The 19,995-nt window shown below is 42.2% G+C and overlaps 1 protein-coding gene across 1 annotated transcript in view; it reads right to left on the minus strand.

Moving 5' to 3' along the window:
• Positions 1 to 19,995, minus strand: part of EML6 (EMAP like 6) — a 178,409-nt gene that overhangs the window by 64,890 nt on the left and 93,524 nt on the right. Inside the window, exons 19-25 of the mRNA XM_069768872.1 lie at positions 18,925 to 19,036; positions 14,617 to 14,744; positions 6,804 to 6,945; positions 5,442 to 5,594; positions 4,229 to 4,360; positions 2,027 to 2,115; positions 1,645 to 1,821 (exon numbers count right to left, since the gene is read on the minus strand). Of these exons, the coding sequence (XP_069624973.1) occupies positions 1,645 to 1,821; positions 2,027 to 2,115; positions 4,229 to 4,360; positions 5,442 to 5,594; positions 6,804 to 6,945; positions 14,617 to 14,744; positions 18,925 to 19,036 (933 nt within the window). The remainder of the gene's footprint in view (positions 1 to 1,644; positions 1,822 to 2,026; positions 2,116 to 4,228; positions 4,361 to 5,441; positions 5,595 to 6,803; positions 6,946 to 14,616; positions 14,745 to 18,924; positions 19,037 to 19,995) is intronic.

Consider the following 19,995-nt stretch of genomic DNA (forward strand, 5'->3'; position numbering starts at 1 on the left):
TGTATGGAGCGGAGTCGTGTGTGTACGAGGTGTACGGAGCGGACGCTAGCTGTGTCGGATCGGAGCAGATATTGCTCCTCAATCTGACACTGACTGGCACAGGAGACACGGAGAGGTCTTTATCAGTGGCGTATCACAGCTGCAGCGACGTGAGCAGTCAGTGGCTCAGCTGGATGACATCATTCAGCGCCGGGGGAGTGGAAGCTGCCGGCTGCTGCGAGGGAGCGCGTGAAAGGTGTGTGTGTGTGTAGTGATGGAGAAGGCAATGATGGGGGTGGGTAATCATGTTTGGCCATTATACTGTACCCAGCATCATGTGGGGGCCATTATACTGTATGCAGCATCGTGTGGGGCCATTATACTGTACAAAGCATCATGTGAGCCCATTATACTGTATGGACCATCACGTGGGGCCAGTATACTGTACGCAGCATCATGTGATGCCATTATACAGTATGGAGCATAATGTGGCCATTATACAGTATGCAGCATCATGTGGGCCCATTATACTGTATGGAGCATCACGTGGGGCCACTACACTGTAGACATGTACAGTATGGAACACTATGTGTGGCCATTATACAGTATGGAGCATCATGTGTGGCCATTATACAGTATGGAGCATCATGTGTGGCCATTATACAGTATGGAGCATCATGTGGAGCCATTATACAGTATGGAGCATCATGTATGGCCATTATACAGTATGCAGCATCATGTGGGCCCATTATACTGTATGGAGCATCACTTGGGGCCAGTACACTGTACACATCATCATTTGGGGCCATTATACAGTATGGAGCACTATGTGTGGCCATTATACAGTATAGAGCATCATGTGTGGCCATTATACTGTATGGAGCATCATATGAAACCAGAACACATGAGCTGCGCGCACAGTGAACAAGCCCGTAGAGACATGTTCACACCACCAAGAGACTTGAAAACACAAAAAAGCACAGTAAAACCAAAAACACACTGTTGCAAAAAAAAATGTGTGGCCATTATACAGTATAGAGCATCATGTGTGGCCATTATACTGTATGGAGCATCATGTGTGGCCATTATACAGTATGGAGCATCATGTGTGGCCGTTACACAGTATGGAGCATCATGTGTGGCCATTATACAGTATGGAGCATCATGTGTGGTGATTATACAGTATGCAGCATCATGTGGGCCCATTAGACTGTATGGAGCATCACGTGGGGCCAGTACACTGTACGCAGCATCATTTGGGGCCATTATACAGTATGGAGCACTGTGTGGCCATTATACAGTATGGAGCATCATGTGTGGCCATTATACAGTATGGAGCATCATGTTGGGCCATTATACAGTATGGAGCATCATGTGGGGCCATTATACAGTATGGAGCACTGTGTGGCCATATTTTTTTGTTTATAATTATTGTTTATGAAACATTGTGATCATCAGTGCTAAATGGGTGTGGTTGGGGCATGACTAGTTGTGAAATGGCTGTGGTCAGAGGTGTGGCCTAAAATTCGCTAACTTTGTCCCTCTTTCCCTTCCTCAAAAGTTGGGAGGTATGCTAATGGCAATAAAAATGATTTGCCCGGTGCTGAGAAGCACAATCAAATTCTTATCCTAGACTACTGACTTTGCTTATTTCTGTACACTTACCTTCACAGGATAAGAAAAGAGTTTCACAAATCCAAAATCATCTCCTGTAGCTAAAGATTTTCTATCTTTGGTAAGAGAGGCAGCATTTACGTCAGTCACGTCACTGTGAGCAGGCCAGATCCCTTCACATGTGGGACCAAGGACGCAGGTCCAGGAGTGCCATTCTATCCGCTCCATCTGTGACAATGTACATCACGGGTAACACATGTTATCAGTCCCAAATATAAGACAAAAAAAAATTCTACTCATGGAGAAATTATAGGTTTAATAAAAAAAAAAAAAGTTGTATCAAGGTTCTGGAGAAATGACATTGCACCTCTAATTGCTTTACTACAATTACTACTCCTATAATAATATTCATTAAAATGGGGTCAGTTGTTACCTCTGCAGATTTAATGACATATCTTTTTCCCCTTGGAGCTTCGAAAAATAATTGTTCTTTGGCACCTGTATTAACTTGCAGCAATTTACCTTTTATTAAAAGCAGAAAAGAACAAAACTGTCAATCAGAATATAGGAAGTCAAACATTGGTAGTGATATATAGATCCTGCTACAAAACCTGGAGGGATCATTCACCTCCCGAGCCCTCTTTTTTTATTTTTCAGTCCACATACCCATCTACAAGTTTGTTTTTTGGGGACGAGTTGTACTTTGAATTACACTGTGTTGTCATGTGATGCACTGGAAAGAGGGAAAAAATCCAAGTGCAGCAAAATTGCAGAGAATAAAGCGCAATTCCACAATTGTTTTTTTTAAATCATGTTCACTACACAGTAAAACTGACCTGGCAATATGATTCTCCAGGTCACTAGGATTATGCAGATTCCAAACATGCATATTTTGTATTTTAATTAAGTGGTAAAACAAAATTCAGAAATTTAAAAAAAAAAAAATTAAAAATTATTGCTTGTGTTGCCATTTTTAGACACCTGTAAAGTTTACAACTTTTGGTCGATGGGCTGTGTGGGGGCTTATTTTTTGCACCCTGAGCTGATTTTATTACTAATACCATTTTGGGGTAGATATGATGTTTTCATCACCTTTTATTGCATTTATTCTGCAGTGCTAAAGCAGCTGAAAAAAACGTAATTATAGGGTTTCGATTAAACTATTTTTCTCATTACGCCGTTTATTAATCGGGTTAAATAATTTGTATTTTGATAGATTGAACTTTTATGGACGCAATGACATCAAATATCTTTATGTTATTATTCTTTTTTACTAAATTTGAACTTTTATTTTTTTTTATCTTTTCAGAATTTAAAAAACTTTTTTTTTCACATTCTACTTTAGTCCCCCTCAGGCCGGGGTCATACTTGCAAGTTCAATGCGAGAAACTCGAGCATCAATACCTGGCACTGCCGCCGGCACTCGGAACCGCAGCGTGCAGCTGCATATATTTCCATGCAGCCGCAGACTCCGGTCCCGAGTGACGGCGGCAGTGCCGGGTATTGATGCTCGAGTTTCTCGCATTGAACTTGCAAGTGTGACCTTAGAGAACTTGAACCTGCGATCATCTGATTGCTATACACAACAATAATACAGTACTGCTATGCATAGTTCAGCGCACCCTGCAGCTGTTACAGGTAGATGGTGGCTGAACTTCACAGCTATCATCTGCCAGGGAGCCGGCATAAGCCGTAACTGTACAACATATGTCAGTGAGGGGTTAAAGATTATGGTGAAAAATTGGAATCCCCAAAGTTGTCTAGAACTCTTTGTTGAATTTTCTTAATTATCAAAAATCTGAGATGTTAATTGAAGTCTGTCAGCACAAAACGACTGTTCAAACCAAGCACAAGCACTCAGCGCATCTTAGTTTTGCATCTCCTCTGTCTTCATCCTTCACAGGAGACAGAAAAGGGGACAGATCGGTGGAAAACAAGTAGGTGGGAAGGGACCCTCAAATGTTTAGACATACAAAAAAAAGGGGCACCATTTAAAGGATGTTTGTCAGGATAAAATGACTGCTGAAACTGAGCACACCCATTCATTTGTTATTGGTGTGATCGCCCAATTTAGGAGGGATCGGCCATCTGACCATCTAATTTATATGGGAACCTCCCAGCATTTAAAATCCATGCTGACATCTGGAAAAATAAAAATTGAGCAGATGGACTTCCACTCCACAATTCTATTATTCCCCGGGAAGATAAACTTGTCCTATGGATTAGTGATGAGCAAACGTGCTAAGGTGTTAGGTGAGCATTGTTGCTAACCGAGTGACGTAAAATGTTTGTTAGGTAATCCCTACATGTGTTGCAGCTGTCGAACAGCCGTGAGCCATGCAGCCCCGGGGGCTTGAACATATTATTTGAGCACGCCGAAGACACTCGGTTAGCACCCGAGCATGCTTAGATAACACCTTATCCGAGCATGTTCACTACTAGGGACATCTCAGAACGTTTTAAAACTGGAAAATCCATTTTATACCATGAGAATATATCATACTTCCAACCAATGGCAAACGGTGACGTTTAGTTTACAGAGACATAGGACAAAGGACAATATTACAAAATGACTAGTCAACTTTTTTAATGTATTTTTAAAAAATATTCTTTAATGGTAGTGTGAATATTTTACCTCTCGAGTCCCAGTCAATGTGGGTTATGTAGCTGGATGCTCCTTTGCAGATACCAACCCTCTTGCTTGTCAGTACATTATAGAAATCAACAAAGTTATCATGAGAGGCCACTGCCAGATATTTTCCAGCATCTGCAAAAGACAAAAAAAGGACTTTATTGTACCCGCTCCGTATAGCTCAGACATTGTATTCCTACAGTGAGAGGCAGCTCCATAGTCATCCTTGATATAAGAGACACCCTTTATTCAAGCGAAGCATAACTGCACTGCTCATGTCAAAACCACAGCACAACTACTGAAAAGCCACAAATCAGCCGGACAGATACACGTCACCACAATTACAGCCGAATATAACATTAGACAGAAAATAATGACTTTAGTTGGGAGTAGAACCACTTATGAAAAATCCAATTTCTTTGATTGTGCTCTATCTAAATACCAATGTGTGGCTCATATAGTCCTTAGATAAGCAGGTAATATATGTAATGTAACCTTGCCTGGTCATCTCATTATTTTACTGCCATAATAATAGGAACTCCACCTAGAATACATAAAGCCTCCTTTACCAATCAGCAATGTAATCATCTGTAATTTTGATAACGTTTTCATAAAGGGCATCATATATCTACACACTTTAATTCCTCAATTCAAATCCTTCCCCACTCTTGTGTCCTCACATCACCATATTCCATGGAAAAACGTCTTTATAAATGCCCCACGCGCTATGTCAATTATCACCTATCAGTCTGATGAGTGGGTCGGGACCATCATCGGCGCCTCCTGGCAAGCTGATCATTCAGGATGAGCTGTGCACCCCACACTATCCCCTATAGGCTGGTGTATGGGCGTTTCATACTACCTGGGTGAAGGCAAATGAATCCACTCAGCGATAGTATACGATTTTCATCTAGATGTGGATGGTGTGTGTACCATTTCCATGTGATACTCAAATCAAATGCAAGTCAGTGGAAAACCTCGGATTGCACTCGGATGACATCTGAGTGCATTCTGATCTTCACGGACAGACACAATGGAGAAGTTATAGACTTATAGTCAGAGCACACCATGTCCACACTCTGATCATACTCTGATCGAAGTGCGAAACTGAGAAAATACATTTGACAAGACCCTATTATGTAAGAACATAATAAAAAAGCAACACAAAATATCTAAGTATTAAGAACAAAATCTATAGCGCTAGAAGGGTTCATACCTGGAGAGAATTTAATATCAGATATCATTTCCTTCCTATGGTGGAAGGACACCATGTCTTCGAGAGTGTCAGCATTTACCACTATGAAGCTGCCATCATTCAGGCCTACAGCTAAGGCTTTCCCGTCTGGAGAAAAGGCACAGCATCGTCCACCTGAAGCACACACAGTAACACGCACTGGTTAGTGGGGAGCACACTGTAGACACTTCAAAACAGCCTGAATTTTGTCTGTACATGAAAAATGTCATTCTTTTCTGCTTCCAGTTGTTTTACCCATCATTATCTAATAAAAGCAGCTTTGCTGGTTCATGCAAAAATGCATCAGCCAACTTAGGCTACTTTCACACTAGCGTTAACTGCAATCCGTCACAATGCGTCGTTTTGCAGAAAAAACGCATCCTGCAAAAGTGCTTGCAGGATGCGTTTTTTCCCCATAGACTTGTATTGACGACGCATTGCGACGGATTGCCACACGTCGCATCCGTCGTGCGACGGATGCGTCGTGCTTTGGCGGACCGTCGGGAGCAAAAAACGCTACATGTAACGTTTTTTGCTCCTAACGGACTGCTTTTTCCGACCGCGCATGCGTGGCCGGCACTCCGCCCCCACCTCCCAATGGGGCAGCGGATGCGCCGGAGAAATGCATCCGCTGCCTCCATTGTGCAGTGCGTTAAACGCTAGCGTCGGAATCTCTGCCCGACGCATTGCGACGGGGAGATTCCGACGCTAGTGTGAAAGTAGCCTTAGGTGTATTGTGCCATACACAGTAGACCAACGTTAACCAATCTCACTACCTGGCAGGAAAAATGGAGGAAGGAACGATGCAGCATTTTAGACTGATATCCACATCCTGGGATGTTACGGTGATAAGCCTATACATCTCTATTGGGAAGCCAAATGCTGACAGCCATGCCGGGTCTACAGTTGAAAGTCCACAGGTAAAGCAGTATGCAAAAGAGGTTGGAAGTGCATGGGGGTGTGTCCTTGCCCTTGCACTGACTCCTCCTAGTGCACTGGTACGCCCCCAGTGCACTCTCAGTCTGATTTGCCTATGGCTTCTATACTAGATTACTCATGACTGGCGCATCGGATCTTTGCAGAAAAGGTATCATTTTATATTGCAGGACATGTAAAAAGCTTTAATTCTATTACAAAAACTGTCTGTCCTTGTGCACAATGTTAACTGAAGAGTAAACAAGTTGCTTTTATCAGAAACAGGGAATCTGCTTTTGTAATAGCATAGTCCAGAGTCTAATGTAAAGCTGTAAAATCTGTGTCTACAATGGTTATAATAATGCACTAAAGAATGTTATACAATAAATGTCTTCTGAATACCTACGTTTTGGGATTTTTTTTACTCACCCTTTTTCAGCTTCCGCACAGCCAGCATGCGGTGATTGGAGGAGAGCTCCCAGATCCGGAGTGTTTTGTCATCACTCACTGTGGCACTTACAGGTTGCTGTGGGTGGGTTGCCAGACCCCAGACTTCACCTTCCATATGACCCTGTCACAAATAATAAATTCCATGGAAAATAAGCTGATTGGCTAGCAATCGTTTCTCTATTAGGTAGTTATGCTTTTCCAACAATATGGCAACTACAGTAAAACGCTAATGATGCGTTAAAATGAATGTATTGCCCATATATCATTATATAACACCGAACAAGTAAGATAAACATTTATATACACATTATATTTAGAAAATAAAACATTTTGCCATATTTAACATGCAAATAAAATTATAATATTCAAAGACAGAGTTAAAGGCTATGTGCACACGTCCGGAATTGCTGTGGAAATTTCCGCGGCAATTCCGCTACTGTGCCGCGGGTAAAACGCCTACGGAATTGGCATGCGTTTTCCCGCTAAACAATTGTGTTTTACAAGAGTAATTAGCTTGCAGAATGCTAGCGTTTCCCAAGAGATCTGTAGCATCGCTTGTAAAACTGATTGACAGGTTGGTCACACTTGTCAAACATAGTGTTTGACAAGTGTGACCAACTTTTTACTATTGATGCTGCCTATGCAGCATCAATAGTAAAAAGATCTAATGTTAAAAATAATTAAAAAAATAAAAAATCGTCATATTTTCACCTTCCGGTGGCCCCGGCAGCCTTCCCGCTCCTCGCGATGCTCCCCTTCCCAGTAATGCCTTGCGGCAATGACCCCAGATGACGTAGCGGTCTCGCGAGACCCACGTCATCACAGGTCATTGCTGCAAAGCATTACTGGGAACGGAACCATCGCGAGGAGCGGGAAGGCTGCCGGGGCCGCCGGAAGGTGAGAATGTCACGATTTTTTATTTTAATTCTTTTTTTTTTACAGGTATATGGTTCCCAGGGCCTGGAGGAGAGTCTCCTCTCCTCCACCCTGGGTACCAACCGCACATGATCCGCTTACTTCCCGGATGGTGGGCATAGCCACATGCGGAAAGTAAGCGGATCAATGCATTCCTATGTATGCAGAATCCCCGCGACTCCGCACAAAGAATGAACATGCTGCGTTTTTTTCCGGAATGCGATTCCGCCGCAAATAAAACGCAACATGTGCACAAAAATTGCAGACTGCATTCTAATAATAGGATGCTTAATGTATGCGTTTTTTTCGCGGTTTTATCTAGTTTTAATAGCAAAAAAAATGCGAAAAATCCTGAACGTGTGCAAACATCCTAAAGGAAAGTAATAAGAAAGAAGAAAAAAGAGGAGAAAACAAAAAGGGACAGAGGTGCTAGGTTCCTTCATTGATAGTGAGTCAATATATAAATATTCGATGTATAAAATCCGCCTCTAGGATGTGTTTCCAGACCACACACAAGTGCAAATGTGTCAGATTTAAACCCAGGACTCCCGAGCTGTAAGGCTAGATCTGACTAACCTTAGAGAGGACCTGTCACCACTCAAAAGTGTACAATTTGTGCGCTTATTTTATTTCAGTAGCTCCCTTGAGGTGTTTTTTAAAAAACCACCATAGATATGGGCCTTTTTATTTAGTGCTAATTTTTATGAACTTTACAAAGGGGGAATTGCTAACAGGGTGATAATGCAAAGCAGACTAAAGACACACACCAGAGAATCATGTAAGCCACATCCCCTTGCTAAAGACCATAAAAATAGCACTAAATATAAAGGCCCATATCTCTGGATCTGTATGATGGAATGGAATACTCAGGGAAGTAATGGGAATAAAATAGGAGCAAAACGCTGCCACTTTAGATCTGGTGACAGGCCCTCTTTAACTACCAAACTTTAGGAAACCCCATTGACTTTAAATGTTTGGGAAGTCCCCATTCTACTAGGCGGTCACATTCTAAAACGTCACTGCATTGTAGAGCAGCTGAAGAGGGAAAGACCTACCAAACTACCTAAAAGGCCGTCGAGGGGTTTCTTGTACCTACAACACAAATCCAACAAAGGTAAAAGAAAAGCGTGTAGGGAAACGCGAGGCCTCAGTGAGAAACAGAAGAACGTTCACAGAGGATAGACAGGGATGAAAAAGGAGAACTAAAAAAAACAACAGAATAAGTAAAACCTCCCAAAACGTGGAGAAGAAGGGAAAGGTGCTGGGGGGGAAAACTCACATATTTCCAGAAGGGAAAACAACTGGGGCTTACTGGAAAAGGTAAACCCCTAGCTGAGGAGGTTTTGTGTGAAATGATGTCCAATTTGGGGTTTTATTCGCTCTTTTTTTTGTGTTGTTCCAATACACACAAAGGAAATAAGCATGTGTATAACAAAACATGTAATGGCAATAATTTTCTGGGAGAAATACTTCATTTCCTGGAACAATTTCAAGGGTGCCAACACTTTTGTCCACGATGGTATTAACCCAGTCCAAGAATTCCCGGTAAATGCCGAACATGTGGATTATACACATCATATGTTTGCACTATTTTAAATAAAGAACAACAACTAGCCAAACTGTAGTGAACAATTAGGCTTAAATGAAGATATCCATATATAAAACTTAAATGTTTCTTGAAATATTACATAAAAGTACGAATTTATTAAAAAGGAATAGATCCACCATACACACAATACCCAGTAGGGGGAACTCCGACACATACCCAACAAATAAAATAAAGATTGGAAGTGAGATTCACAGAGAAGGCATCAGATCAGGTAGAAGTATTAGTAGGCACAGTGCAGCATTGAGATACGCAGATTAAACATATTCCAGTGGCATCATAAATGCTAGAAAATGCCCTCGGAATAAGCTCAGGGCGAAACGCGCGTCGGGGTGAGGGGGAACGTCCAATCTACCCACCATTTCCTTCATTGTACTGCGTTTCCAGAGTGTCCAGGTATTATAATCTTTCATTGTCTCTACGGTGCTATTGAGTCGCCCCTAACAGGGCCTGGGGTACTCTGCACCAGGTCCGGTCGGCTATTAAAGGGGATGTCACGGTGGCTGCAACCTGGTCCGTGGCCCTGGGACTCAATTAAAGGGAATTGGTATGATGTAGTCTATTCGTGACGCCACCTGTGGTTTTCGATCAGTAGTGGGACCGACGCTGCATTGAAGGGGTCCCCCTGGGGGATGTTGAGGCAGCATGGGTGTTACGCTTCCCACAGGTGAAGCGGGGTCCCCAGGGGTGTGTGGCAAGGTGGTGAATGCCAACGAATAAGTGGAGGACACAAGTTGTAAAGTCTTTACCTGGTTTACTGTAGTTGGCTGGCCACAGTCCAGCGATACAGGCACGGATGATGGTATGGCCCGGCCGGCCAGAGGCAATGGAGAGTTCCCTTGTTCCAGTAGAGGTCCGTGAGCCTTTCTAACTAGCGCTTGCTGTATATGAGGTCCCTGCTGCCTGAAGCTTCCTGCAGAGTCCTCTATTCCCCCTGTCCTGGGACAGGTACCTGCATGATGAACAGCTTGAGCCTTTTTTACAGGGACTCTTTCATGTCCCGAGCTCATCAGGTGCTGCGGCGTCTCAGATGTGGTGTGGGCAATGTCAGTATGATCTTATGCCCCCCGGTTCTGCCAAGTGTCGTACAGTTCCACTAAGGCCTCGGGCTCCCGGAACCTGGCTTCTGCACTATGGCTCTGAGCAGGTACGAACTGGGACTGAAATTCAGCCCTGGCATTTGCAGTCACACAGGCCCATGTTGTCCCCGTTTCCAAGCACCAGATGGGGATATATTACTAATATTACCCTGGATGGAGGAAAGCAAGACTTACTACAAGACCAGTATTTCTAATTATGCCTGTGGCCTGCTGGGGTAAGTGACAGAGTCAGCGACTTTGTGCTCCATCACAACTGTTAACAGTATGGCTGTCTTGAGAACACTGAATCTGTTAACACCGTAGCAGACAAGGCAGCCCATAACCAGACAGGCTCTTCTGGCATTTGCCAGAATGCCAGTCCGGCCCTGGCTCTGAGGGTGCCCGGTCACAGTTCCCCTCTGAGCCCTGTTCCTCTCCTTTGCTCCTTTCCTCTTCAGGTACTCCACATCCAACCCTCCAGGTTGTTTCTCCTTTCCCAGAGGCTGCAGCTCCCTCGTGGCTGCCAGGCCTCTCACGTCTGCTCCAGACGTCCTTCCACTTCAGTGTCTCTAACCCTCTAACTAACTCTCCTAACTCCTCCCCCAGACCAGGACATATATTCATATTTGAGGGAAGCTCCCCTGAATCCGGGTCCTGAGCTCCCCCTCCTGGCCTGGATTCAGAATATGTTGCATGTGAGTGCCTTACCTGGTGAAGAGAGCCCAATTGCCTCTGAGCATGACATTACACTCTCCGAAGGAAAAGCAACATCACTGCAGCAACCGGTTACCTGGGGTGCTGCACTATTGCATTTTACTTATGACGTCAGCCAGGTCAAGCAGATATACAGGACACAGTTTACTTAGGGATGCTATTAGCACTCACCTTATTTAGTCTTTGCACTCTACCTCTCTGGTTATTTTTGTATACTGCATATGATGACATCTTATTATAGTATAGTTGGCACAGTTCTTTTCTAGCATTTATTTAATCTGCCTACCTCACTGCTGCACTGTGCCTACTAATACTTCTACCTGATCTGATGCCTTCTCTGGGAATCTCACTTCCACTCTTTATTTTATTTGTTGGGTATGTGTCGGAGCTCCCCCTACTGGGTATTTTGTGCATTGTGGATCTATGCCTTTTTAGTAAGTTTTTAACTTTATGTAATATTTCAATAAACATTTAAGTTTTATATATGGATCTCTTTGCTCACTTCAGGTTGGCTATTTGTTGTTCTATAGTTATTGAAGTGCCATATACTGGTGATTTTGAGTTGTTTCTTACAATTTTAAATAACCAGGATGGATACACTAGAACACTATGATTAAGATACGAGAGGCCATTTTCCCGGTGGTGTAAGACCCTGCAATGGAGAGTATTCTGTTAGTGTAACCATTTGCAAGGCTTTCCAGAGCTCCCTAATTACATCTAATGGCTTCTTATTCCATGCTACAGTCAATACTCGTTTCCATTGATCGAATCAATCTACAACATAATGCTATTTGCCTTCGCTAATTGTATTATTGCAGCTTCTTCATCTACATTTGGTTTGTGTTTGCTCACAAAGTACAGATCTGCAATGATATTAAGCCTTTCTAATAAAAGCATCTTTGGCATTGTAGAGACATGCCGAACCTTCTGCTCTACATGCCACATACCCGTCTCAGGAGCCGCGTGTCGCTGACTTGATGAACATGACGACTGAATGCATGTGTTATGTGTGTTCTGCGGTCCTGATTTATCATGGATTGGCCTTATTCTGGCAGGTTCATGCAGGGCAGTATAACACGTTGTCACACTAGGTCTCTTCAGTGTCATGTCTTAGGGGAGCTCTGTCTCCTGAGTGTGTCTGTGCTCGCATCAAACTACTCGCTGTCTCTTTGTATTAGGAGGTCATGCAGATCTCTGCAGATAGACGTCTACTCGCTAACATGAATCAGTCAAGAGCTGCGGTCTGCGATATAGTAATATATCCTACATGGGGTTCTCTCACCATTAGATATCACATCCGCTGTATAGATCATGAAAAAGTAATAATATTTGCAATTTACAGGCTATTAAAAAACTTACATGGTATGGCGCCACCTGGTGTTCACAAAATATAGTAATGTGCAGGTCAGTCTAATGAGCCGAGTGCAGCCAATAGAAATAGCTTATAAGGGAAAAACCTATATTAAAAGGCATAGGAGATCACTGTGCATGGCTGCATGGAGAGTGACTGAGAATGTATGACCAGCAGCACTCAGCTTAAAGGGAATCTGCCATCAGGTTCTTGCTATGCAATCTGAGAGCGGCAAAATGTAGGGGAAGAGACCCTGATTCCAGCGATGTTTTACTTGCTGGTCTGCAAACTGCCATATTTATACAATCACAGTTTTCTCTTCTGCAGATCTAGCAATGCTCTGAATGCTGAACCCTATATAACCCCGCCCACCCCACTGATTGGCAGCTGTCTGTGTAAGGCTGGTTTCACACTTGCGTTTCAAAACGCATGCGTTTAAAAAAAAACGCATGGTGAAAAAACGCATGTAAACGCGTGCAAACGCTGCGTTTTTTTTGACGCATGCGTTTTTGCATGTGGTGAAAAACGCAGCGTTTTGACGCGTTTACATGCGTTTTTTCATGCGTTTGCGTTTTTTAAACGCATGCTGAGAAATGTGTGACAGCTGCCAATCATCAAAATAAAGTAAAAAACCCACTATAAACAGAAATAGTTAGGGTTAGGGGTAGGGTTAGGGATCATAACCCTAACCCTAAAGGGATCCTAACCCTACCCCTAACCCTAAAGGGATCCTAACCCTAACCCTAAAGGGATTAGGGTTAGGGGTAGGGTTAGGATCCCTTTAGGGTTAGGGGTAGGGTTAGGATCCCTTTAGGGTTAGGGGTAGGGTTAGGATCCCTTTAGGGTTAGGGGTAGGGTTAGGGATAGGGTTAGGGGTAGAGTTAGGGTTAGGGATAGGGTTAGGATCCCTTTAGGGTTAGGATCCCTTTAGGGTTAGGATCCCTTTAGGGTTAGGGTTAGGATCCCTTTATCACCTTTATGGTGGGGGGTGGCATATCAGTGTGTTTTCTGTTTTTTTAATAAAAACGCATGCGTTTTTAAAGCAAACAAACGCATGTGCTTAAAAACGCATGCGTTTCCATTGACTCCAATGTATTTTTTGACACAAAAAAACGCATAACAACGCATGTGTTTTTATGTGTCAAAAAACGCCTCTCAAAAATACTACAAGTTGCATTTCTGAAAAAGAACGCATGCAGCAAAAAAACGCATGCGTTTCAAAACGCGACCAAACGCGTACAACAAAAAACGCATGTGTTTTCAATGTTAAACATAGGAAAAAAAACGCATGCGTTTTTTTGTGCAAAAAACGCTGCAGACAAAAACGCAAGTGTGAAACCACTCTAACACTGCGGATTGTCAGAAAGCTGCCAATCAGTGGTGGGAGTGGAGTTACACACAGCAGTTGACTAGGAGGCACGAGACACCTAGTCCTGTAATAATAATCTCCTGCTGATAAAACACTGATTTTATTGAAACAGCCTAGTAAGTGACACATTAGTGGAATCAGGCTCTCAGATTAATCATTAAACATGTTGCTCTCGGATTACTAGCAAAACCTGCTGACAGATTCCCCTTAATAGATGGACCTGAACAGAGCTATACGCTGTGAAGATCAGGCGCCTTACTGCCATACTATATAAATGTAATATCTACTCATTAGATGGGATCTTTTTTTTAAAAAAAAAAAGCTTGCAAATTGTGATCGTTATTTATTTTTCATGATCTATATAATGGCTGTGATATGTAATGGTGGGCCAACCCCTCAATGAGTGGGCCATGCTCACTGCCGCCATGGAGCTGTAGAGGCGCCAATGGGTGCTCTATGGAACTATTGTATCCTCAAATCTGTATATATAAGGCAAGTCACTATGGCCGCCTTCAATGTGACACAGTCATAGTAAGCGATCTGTTTGAGATCAAGCTTGTTGACTGTTTCCAATACCAGTTAGAACTACAATGCACGCTATAACTCATTATCACCACAAAATGAGTACGGTGCTTGTATAATGAAGATTATTTCTACATCTAAAATGCTAAATGGCGTTCAAGGGTGGATATACCACCTACATCATACAACTCAATATACACCCATGTAGCGACAGTTCACTAAGAAAAATGTTTTACCTGAACAAGCAATGTTATTGGACCACTTTTATCAATTTCCAGAACTTCACCGTTCTTGGTCCCAACCAATATGTGTCCATGTCCCAAAGTGATGGCACGGATTGAAGGATTATCTTCTAAAAGTAAGCCTAGGAGACATATACTGATGAGATAGTAAACAGTAGCAAGGTGGAGTAGTAAAAGGAAGTAGAAAAAAAGGTGTTTTATAACACGACCATCATGAGTAGGATGTGAACATACAAGACAGATATTTCTCTACATATGGAAAAATGGGCGGACGGCGCATATTGTGCATCTGCACTGGGGCCCAAGAGGTAAGGGGGCCCAATCCACCCCCAAAACAGCAGGAATGGAGCATGAAGAGCTATTGGGCTCAATATATTGGGCCCGTATATTGTTCTTTTCGTTGTGTCCGCCCCTGTGTTCACCGCTGAGTTTCTTTCTCCAGATCTTTGTGGTACCATGAAAAATAAACAGCATAGAATGACTTCCACACCTTTCTCATGCACTTTTCTACTCGGTAATTTAATAAAAGGATATGGAGTGACTCACTAGAGTCGTCCCCCTTTATTAAGTTATTAAATTGTGATTAGAATCATGGGCTAAAATTATTTCACAACTATCAAATATTTGCTGTCATTTCATTAATAAAATAACGTGAGTATTTTATATGCAAAAATGATGGAAGATATCCATAACAGGACAAGAAGCCATCAATGACAGGTGACACCAGATAATGGTAGGATGGGGTTAGAAATAAAGCGGGTACATGTGCGCGCCCCTTAGCTCCACTCATATAGACACCGAAGAGCTAATTCAGAGGAAGTGCATCATAAAGGGATTCTCTCTTCTTTATGATATGTCGCTCCCTTATGACCTGCACCACGCAGAACACATTGGGGCACATTTATCACCCCATGATGAGCTTTCGGTGCGCTTTTGATGTTGCAGAAGTTCTGCACCTATTATTTAAATTAGGTTACTTGCGGTTTTTCATTGTGTTTTGGTGTGCGTTTTTTTTAACATGCGTTTTTATTGTGTTTTTTGTCTCTGATGGATGTGTCATGCTGTAAATAATGCTACTTTGTTTTTCATTCTTGTTGGGGTTTTTTTTCGCTTTGATAAAACTTTAGTGACATACTTACATGCGGATTACATGCATTTTTGATGATTTTCCCACATGGAAAAGAACTAAAAACACATGTGAGTTTTTTTTACCTGCGGAATTTCCGTTCCTAATGCAAGTCTATGGGGAAAATCTGCACAGACAACTCAGCGTAACCGCAGGAGAAATTGACACACTGCAGATTTGAAAAACGCACCGCAGGTCAGTATACGCAGCGTAAATTAGAAGCACATGGGACAGGAAATTTATATAAATCCCATCCACTTTGCTGGAACTGTAAGACACTGCGTTTTTGACGAAGCAAGACCACGCAGCACAACGCACCAAAAGATCATTGTAGGAACGTAGCCTGACCCAGTCTAAGATTGCACTGTAAGCCTCCTTGGCTTCAATGTAGACAGATTTACAGGTCCTTCTCAAAAAATTAGCATATAGTGTTAAATTTCATTATTTACCATAATGTAATGATTACAATTAAACTTTCATATATTATAGATTCATTATCCACCAACTGAAATTTGTCAGGTCTTTTATTGTTTTAATACTGATGATTTTGGCATACAACTCCTGATAACCCAAAAAACCTGTCTCAAAAAATTAGCATATCAAGAAAAGGTTCTCTAAACGACCTATTACCCTAATCTTCTGAATCAACTAATTAACTCTAAACACATGCAAAAGATACCTGAGGCTTTTATAAACTCCCTGCCTGGTTCATTACTCAAAACCCCCATCATGGGTAAGACTAGCGACCTGACAGATGTCAAGAAGGCCATCATTGACACCCTCAAGCAAGAGGGTAAGACCCAGAAAGAAATTTCTCAACAAATAGGCTGTTCCCAGAGTGCTGTATCAAGGCACCTCAATGGTAAGTCTGTTGGAAGGAAACAATGTGGCAGAAAACGCTGTACAACGAGAAGAGGAGACCGGACCCTGAGGAAGATTGTGGAGAAGGACCGATTCCAGACCTTGGGGAACCTGAGGAAGCAGTGGACTGAGTCTGGTGTGGAAACATCCAGAGCCACCGTGCACAGGCGTGTGCAGGAAATGGGCTACAGGTGCCGCATTCCCCAGGTAAAGCCACTTTTGAACCATAAACAGCGGCAGAGGCGCCTGACCTGGGCTACAGAGAAGCAGCACTGGACTGTTGCTAAGTGGTCCCAAGTACTTTTTTCTGATGAAAGCAAATTTTGCATGTCATTCGGAAATCAAGGTGCCAGAGTCTGGAGGAAGACTGGGGAGAAGGAAATGCCAAAATGCCTGAAGTCCAGTGTCAAGTACCCACAGTCAGTGATGGTGTGGGGTGCCATGTCAGCTGCTGGTGTTGGTCCACTGTGTTTCATCAAGGGCAGGGTCAATGCAGCTAGCTATCAGGAGATTTTGGAGCACTTCATGCTTCCATCGGCTGAAATGCTTTATGGAGATGAAGATTTCATTTTTCAGCACGACCTGGCACCTGCTCACAGTGCCAAAACCACTGGTAAATGGTTTACTGACCATGGTATTACTGTGCTCAATTGGCCTGCCAACTCTCCTGACCTGAACCCCATAGAGAATCTGTGGGATATTGTGAAGAGAAAGTTGAGAGACGCAAGACCCAACACTCTGGATGAGCTTAAGGCCGCTATTGAAGCATCCTGGGCCTCCATAACATCTCAGCAGTGTCACAGGCTGATTGCCTCCATGCCACGCCGCATTGAAGCAGTCATTTCTGCCAAAGGATTCCCGACCAAGTATTGAGTGCATAACTGAACATTATTATTTGATGGTTTTTTTGTTTGTTATTAAAAAACACTTTTATTTGATTGGATGGGTGAAATATGCTAATTTATTGAGACAGGTTTTTTGGGTTATCAGGAGTTGTATGCCAAAATCATCAGTATTAAAACAATAAAAGACCTGACAAATTTCAGTTGGTGGATAATGAATCTATAATATATGAAAGTTTAATTGTAATCATTACATTATGGTAAATAATGAAATTTAACACTATATGCTAATTTTTTGAGAAGGACCTGTATATGTGTACCTGCTTTTTCTAGGTGATTCCAGCATATTGCTGTTTTTTATGTGCTGTGCCAAGATTACCGTATGTCTATCTTTATGACCAGTCATTTATTTTTTATAATGCTCAAGCTTCTAGGGGCTTGCGGAGAAAGTTTTTTTTTGCTTATTTACCTTTTTTTTTTCTGGACGACTGAGACACATTCTTCTTAAATTGTTGCTGCAAACTACTCGTTCACCTGACAGTCCGGATGCAGGCAGCGGGGAAAGCATGAGACTGAGCCTTGTGTGATTGTAAGGGCTTGTGCGCATGAGCGATTTTTCTGACAAGACCTATCCACGGTTTTCATAAATAGCACTTGTACCTATGATTTTCTGTGAGGCTGTGGTCTGCAGAAAAAAATTGGAGCCCTATCTGATGTTGATTTGAGGATCGGATCCAAAAAAAGTCTACTTGAGGAGAGTGACATGTCAAGCCTGACATGCCGAGGTGAGGAGACTTTAAGGCCTTGCAATGCTCCTCTGGAAAATTGCAAATTGTCTCTTCAGAGAAGAAGAGGACTAGAACTGTAGTGCCACCTAAAGGAAGTAGCAATCCTAAGAGTCAATATCGTCCCTCTAACAAGCTTTGCCAAATTACGACGCACGGGCGACGCAAGTGCGACGCACGCGTTTTTACGACGCTACAAAACTGCAACATGTAGCGTCGCCCGCGCCCCGCCAGGTGCGGCCGAACGACGCATGCGTCGTGCATTGCACCAAAACGCATGAAAACGCCCAGTGTCCCCAATGTTAAAGATAGGGGCGCATGATGCATGCGTCGTTATGCGTCGACGACACTGCGTCGCAAGACGCTAATGTGAACGTAGCCTTAGCTGTGACCCAAAAAAAAAAAAAAAAAGATTACTACCTAATTAATTACAAACAAGAAAAATACATATTTTTTTAATTAACATCCCATGTGGCCGGTTCCTCGTCATCAAACATTTTTCCTACTGCAAAAATGTATACAGCATATAAAAAAAGCAATAAAGCTTAATTTCAATAAAGTACTTTTAGTTTGTGAAATGGTATGAAACGGGACATGAAAATGCATTTAGAGTTATAATGAAAAGACTTAAGTGCACACACAAAAAATGCAAATTTCCAAACAATAAACATTTATATATCAAATTTACCTTTTGAATTAGGAGAAATTGCTGATCTTTTAATAGCATATGTCTTTAGGCACCTTTCAAACATATCGTCCCAGAGCTCCACCACTCCGTCCTTTCCTCCAGTCACAAAGCCCTGTCACATGAATTGCCACTGATTACACAAGTATGGTCACTTTCTACAATTAATATTTATTGTGTTCACATTTGTAAATCCCGCTAAATAAATTGTGCATACACAGACTATTTCAAATATTCACAAAAAAAGTATTTGCTTTGGTAAATTTTATAATTTTCAGACATTATACTTTGGCACTGATTTTTTTTTTTTGTTCATTTGCTTGCTACGTGAAAAACTGAGCAACTTTCTAAATAGTCATTGAAAATGTTGTAACTAATTAGGTGGTCTGCAAATTCTGACCCAAATTCCTCAGACCTCTGCTCGTACCTCTCTCTGACGGCTCTATCTGTCCTCCCCTTGTTAGTAATAGCAGCAGGAAAGGGGAGGAGTTTGTATACAAATCATATTGAGGAGAGGGGGGAAAGTATCTACGTTCTTAAGGCTAGCAGAGAAAACAGGTTGTGGATAGGGAAGAAAGTACATGAAGGGAATCACTAAAGAAATAAAGTTTTGCTAGTTGACGGAACTATTGAAGTCATCAGCATCCTGGACAAAGAGACCATACACCCATGCTGGGAGTGACACTCCCCAATTAGAAAACGAGGAGCAGGCTGTACATTGCTTATCATGATGAGGGGGGGCTGAACATTATTGAAAGAATAAGATTGCAGACTGAAACCATTTTTTAAACAGTAATGACTAACATGTGTAAAAATCTTTTTTTTTTTTTTTTATAATACAGGGCCTATAACATTTAATTCCTAAAGAAATAGTCTCATTATGGTCAACATGGCTCTATGTACTAGACAGAATTGAGTGATGTACATAGTCTCCTGTGGATCCATTCTGTCCCAGTATGCATCTCCATACAACTGGCAGATTTTTTTTCTTGCAGATTCATACAACAATAAGGAAAAACAATTGTGATATGTCCCATCACTTGCTGTATGATGAAAAATATTTGGATATGGGGA

The sequence above is a fragment of the Ranitomeya imitator genome, chromosome 5 (genome assembly GCF_032444005.1).
Source record: "Ranitomeya imitator isolate aRanImi1 chromosome 5, aRanImi1.pri, whole genome shotgun sequence".
Lineage (NCBI taxonomy): Eukaryota > Metazoa > Chordata > Amphibia > Anura > Dendrobatidae > Ranitomeya > Ranitomeya imitator.